Genomic DNA, 5,549 nt, shown 5'->3' on the forward strand with positions numbered 1-5,549 from the left:
TCCACAGAGAGCTTAACAATAATCTGCCAAAACTCTTGACAGAAATTCAAAGAAGTCAGAACACGTATTCTGACTGGGTATTACAGAGATTCACTACTGCATGACTATGCTGACTCAAAGTACTTATTTGACATGAACTCATCAGACAACATCTTCGATGTTAAACTGCATTCGGAATGTTTTCACTCATTCTATATCAATTTGACCTCAAATAAGCTGAACGAGTACTAGAAGGGCCAAAGCCGACTCCACCTGCTGAGGAGGCTGGGGTCTGTCAGAGTTTGCAGGACTCTGTTGAAGGCATTTTATGATTCTGTGGTAGTGTCAGCTATCTTCTATGGAGTGGTCTGCTGGCGCTTCTCTGCAACAGTCAGGAACTGGGTCAGACTAAACAGACTGGATAGGGGGGCCGGTTCAGTCTGGCAAAGCTGGAATCCATCATGGATAATGCCTTGCATCCCCTCCACGATGCTGTGGGAGCATTAACAAGCCCTAAGTGGCACACTACCGCAGCCACCATCCAGGAAGAAGCTCCTTCATACCTGCTGCCGTGAGTTTGTCCAACAGCAGGAACTGAATGTGCAAATACCATTGTCCTGGCACAGAAAAACAGTTAAATACTGTCAATATGGTAACTATTAATGCTGCTATGGGTACTCATTATTATTTCGCCCCATCTTTGTAGCTTAGTTTTTTTTTTTTACGTGTACTTTAACTATTTTGAGCAATGCTAAACTGCTGCTGTGATGACCACATTTCTCCATGTGAGATTAATCAAATCTGATCTAATAAAGTTTGATAGATTCAAAATCTTATGGTTTGCATTTAGTAGACAATAAGTTCACAGTGTTAACAGAAAAAAAATCGGCTTTATGACTACATTAATTGGCAATATTGGTACTTCTTCTCTATTTTAGTGATGTTGATATTTCATATTGTAGGGTTACAAAAAAGGCTAAATTTACTTGGTATTTTTTTGAAAGTGCGACAGAACTTTTTTGACTCACGCTATGTTTAACTAAAGTACTTTCTTTTAAACTCCAAATCAGTGTAAACCATGTGAAAGTAATTATAGCTGCACTCATTTTCAGTACTTCTTTGACCTCTGAAGATAACTTAAGATAACTAATATTTACTTACATGTTTTTTCAACACATGCTGTTTTGATGACTTCTGAGAATAAATAAAATGTAATTTCCTGATTCAAGCGTCATGTAAAACATGACACTGAAGCGTTATATAAATTTTAAATCCCATGCACATGAGTTCAGAAACTCTTGACATTTCTCACGGAAAGGTCTTTATCTTTTCTTCAGAAGTAAGATACGCTTGATTTGGATTACAGGACAGTCCGCTTGGCAGGGCGTTCCCTCAAGTCCGCGGTCCTTCCGCGCCCACGGGCTACATGTGTTACTAAACAAGCGCAGCCACAGTGAAGTGGGCGTGGCCGTGTCACAGAATCGGGCTCTGTGATAGGCTGAAGCAGGTGTCAGTCACGCTGTGTCACAAACAGGCCCGCCCAGTGACCCCGCGATGAAGAGAGGACGGCTGCTGGGGCAGAACAGGGAAATGAAGTTATCAGACAGGCCAGCCCCGCGGCAGCTCTCTCCATAAGCGAGCACGGTGACTCTTACACGGACTATCACAGCGATGAAAGTGCTCCTTTTCGGCAGTTTGTAGCCATAGTCGGTGTCGGTTGGACTGCCACACTTTGTCGGAGCCCCTCGCGGACTTTTTGGCGGATTTAAAGAGTGTGTGGGGGACAAGTCGCTAGCCTGCTAGCTCACCTTTAGCCTCCGAGTGTCTTCCAGCTTCCAAAGTAGACTTCACTCGGTGAGTCCCGACAGCCTGGACCAGATATTTCCTCAGCGTTGTCGGGAGAGAGTGTGTGTTTTGCCCCCTCCCTCGCCGGCTTCGGCTTCTTCCACCGAGTCCCGCGGTTGAAGTCTGCTCGCCGCTCGGAGCAGCTAACTAGGTCACCAGCTAGCGCAACTTTGCTGGAAAGTTGACATTTTAGCATCTTGTGCTGTGCGCGTCTCCGACACGAGATAAACACCTCAAATCAACTTAACGTGGTCTGCTGGAGTCTAACTCTCCTGGACAATTGTTAACTTTTAAAGTTTTATAAACCGCAAACTTTGTACGTATTTTTTGGGTTGTTTTGTTTTTTGTTTTTTTTTCCTGAGCAGCCACCATAACTGTGCTGCTCAGGTGCTTGTCAGGGGAAGTTTAACCTTGTTTTTTTCCCCCTAATCTGTGTCTTGTTTTGTCACAGATCATCAGCCATGCCTTTTCCTTTCGGGAAGTCGCAGAAGAGTCCTGCTGAAATCGTGAGGAATTTAAAGGAGAATGTGGCACACATGGAAAAGCTGGATGCTGGAGACAGTAAAAAGTGCGAAAAGGTCAGCGGTGGTTGTAATTCTGGCTCTTGGAAGAATCTCAAGTTTTTTTTTTAAATTTATTTTATTTTATTACCCACTCCCTGACTGTTTGGTTTCTGTTCTACCTCACCGCTCAGGTTGCAGAGGAAGCCTCCAAACATCTGGCTTCACTGAAGGAAATCCTCAGTGGTTCTGGTGACAAGGAGCCTCAAACCGAAGCCGTGGCCCAGCTCGCCCAGGAGCTGTACAACACCAACCTGCTCATCGCTCTCATCGCAAACCTACAGAAGATTGATTTTGAGGTGGGGACGCCTGTAACCGTTCGGTTATTTATTTATTTTCACATTGACTTTACGAGTGTATGAAAGATCGATTGCCTTGCGCTGGCATCAAATTGACCTGCATGATATCCGAGAGATTTGTACTCAAAGCAAAACTGTGTTTGCATAAAAGATGAGCAGCCTCTCGGCCCCTGCTCTGTCTGAGTGGTTTGTTGTGTCGCAGGGGAAGAAGGATGTGGTCCATGTGTTCAGCAATATCGTGAGACGTCAGATTGGATCTCGTACACCCACGGTAGAATACATCTCTACACACCCGCAGATCCTCTTCATGCTTCTGAAAGGGTAAGTTCATCTTTTTTTTTTTTTTTTTTTTAACGGCACAGCGCTTCAGTATTTGGTGGCTCAATTTGTCCAGTTGCATGCATTAACATAAGTTCATCATCTGATGTATATAAAACAAACAAAAAAAAGCTTCAAGCAAGAAGCAGAAGTGGTTAAATGGTGGAGTTATAAAAATATTTTTTATTTATTTTTTGCTTGAAAGCTCCTTTCCCCGAACACACATTTTGATTCCTCGCTATACAGAATGTGTTTCAACATCTCCCAAAGGGGAGCGAGTGTGAACTTGTTGCATTCACTCGCGTGTTGCCCGCGTCGATGCACACGGCGATGGCAACATGCCGGTTATGCAGCCCGACGAGACTTGAGTCATCCTGCTCACTCAGAGCTGCAGTGCAATATGGCGGACCAGGTTGCAGGCGGCGACTCGGACGCCGTCTCTCAGCCTGCCGCTTTGTAATGGGAGACATTAATTTCCCTTCAGCCCAATAATTCAATGTTGGATCGTTTTATTTTTTTTATCCATTTGTATGCTTGTCCCGGAGTTGCTCAGCCCTGTGTCTCCTCCCCCGGCGCAGATACGAGAGTGCAGAAGTGGCTCTGAACTGTGGCATGATGCTGAGGGAGTGTCTGCGCCACGAGGCCCTGGCGAAGACCGTGCTCCTCTCCGAAGACTTCTTCTGCTTCTTCCGCTACGTGGAGCTCTCAACCTTTGACATCGCCTCGGACGCTTTCGCCTCGTTCAAGGTGCGGCGAGATACTCTTGCTTCGACTGCAGCGTCAGCACAACATGTTGAATTAATATTAATGCCCCCACCCCCTTCTATTCTCTTTCAGGACCTTCTCACCAGACACAAGATTATGTGTGCAGATTTCCTGGAGAACAATTATGAAAAGGTGAGCTCACCAGTGTGAAATTTTCAATGAATTGGGGGGGAAGAAAGTGCTCCTTTTCTTGCTGACATCCTTGTGGTGCATCAGGTTTTCACAAATTACGAGAAGCTTCTGCATTCTGACAACTACGTCACCAAGCGACAGTCTTTGAAGGTAAAAACCCCAAAATCCCCGTACAAAGTTCCCGCCACCGACTGGCTTTGCGCCGATGCATTAATTTGCTCTTTGCGGCGTCGTGTCTTTCCCCGTACGGTTGCAGCTCCTCGGGAACTCCTCCTCGACAGGCACAACTTCTCCGTCATGACCAAGTACATCGGGCGCGCCGACAACTTGAAGCTGATGATGAACCTGCTGCGTTACAACAGCCGGAACATTCAGTTTGAAGCATTCCACGTCTTCAAGGTCTCCACTGACGACTCCGGTCGAAAATCTGTCGTCTGATTTAACAAATAAATAAATGCTGTTGTCAGGTGAGGCGTTAACCCAGGTTCTCTCGCGTTTCCTAGGTGTTCGTTGCAAACCCCAACAAGACTCAGCCCGTGCTGGACATACTGCTGAAGAACCAGGCCAAGCTGGTGGAGTTCCTCAGCAACTTCCAGACGGACCGGTCCGAGGACGAGCAGTTCTGCGACGAGAAGAACTATCTGATAAAGCAGATCCGGGATCTGAAAAAAGCCAGCACACCAGAGGAGGCGTAGAGCCGCACAGACCGAGCTGCTTTGTCAGGTGGTAGATTTTTCACGGTGGCGGTTCGGAGCTGCAGAGAGCTTGATGAGAGGAAAACACCCTTCCACTGAGAGTTCAAAGGGCCAGTGTGTAGGATTTGGGAGAATCTGTCGGCAATAATGGCAAATAATATTCCTAATAAGGTTTTCATAGGATTCTAATCGCCTGTAACTAAATGTTCTTTGCTCCCATAGAGAGCCTGTAGTTTCTGTGCGGGGGAGTGGGGTTTTTTGTTGTTTTTTTTCTTTGAGGTTGTCGAGCTGCACGGCACTGCTTCGGCTGGAGAAAGTACGAATCGAGCACCAGCTCCTGAGAGCCCTTTCTACTTCTTAGCAACTTTCCTACCCCCCCCCCCCCCACACACACACACACACACAGACACACACACACAGCTTCTCTTCTACTTTAAAAGACGGCACAATGAACGGGATGCTGTACCGTCTCTGACAAAATAAGCCACTAAATTCTACACACTGGTACTTTGACGTGGAGGACAAAACCTAGGAAAGAAGGTGAAGTTGACTTCTTTGACTTTCTGGTTTTGTGTGGATGTGGAGGTGGTTTCCATCCAGCAACACAATGGGCCAAGAACTGTTATTTAAACCGCAGTGCTTCTTCTTCTTCTTCTTCTTCTTTAGCGATGATGAGACACCTTTATTCCGTGCTTGTCATGTTGGACCTTAAACTGTTACCCCTCGACTTGTGTTGTTGCTGGCAGACACTTCAGTAATGTTGTCTGAGGTGTGCTTCAGAGTCCTTTTTGCAAACTCCCTCCTTTCAGAGGTTGAAAATGCTGAGAAGTTGAATATATTATATTTTTTTTCTAATGCATCTTCTCGGTGAACCATTTAAAGCACAGTGACTCTTCTCTCGTCAACTCCGTGTAATCTGATCGCTTAGGTTTTGCTTTTATTGCCTTATTGTTAGC

The 5,549-nt window shown here is 45.8% G+C and overlaps 1 protein-coding gene across 1 annotated transcript; it reads left to right on the top strand.

Moving 5' to 3' along the window:
- The first annotated feature begins 1,577 nt into the window (after positions 1 to 1,577).
- cab39l1 (calcium binding protein 39, like 1) lies at positions 1,578 to 5,549 on the top strand. Its single transcript, XM_080502084.1, is given in 10 exon segments — positions 1,578 to 1,833; positions 2,276 to 2,402; positions 2,519 to 2,683; positions 2,886 to 3,004; positions 3,580 to 3,748; positions 3,839 to 3,898; positions 3,983 to 4,048; positions 4,155 to 4,161; positions 4,164 to 4,297; positions 4,402 to 5,549. Coding segments are annotated over 9 exon segments (1,029 nt in total). The 5' UTR covers positions 1,578 to 1,833; positions 2,276 to 2,285; the 3' UTR covers positions 4,594 to 5,549.

This window comes from Blennius ocellaris (assembly GCF_963422515.1).
Source record: "Blennius ocellaris genome assembly, chromosome: 9".
NCBI classification, from domain to species: domain Eukaryota; kingdom Metazoa; phylum Chordata; class Actinopteri; order Blenniiformes; family Blenniidae; genus Blennius; species Blennius ocellaris.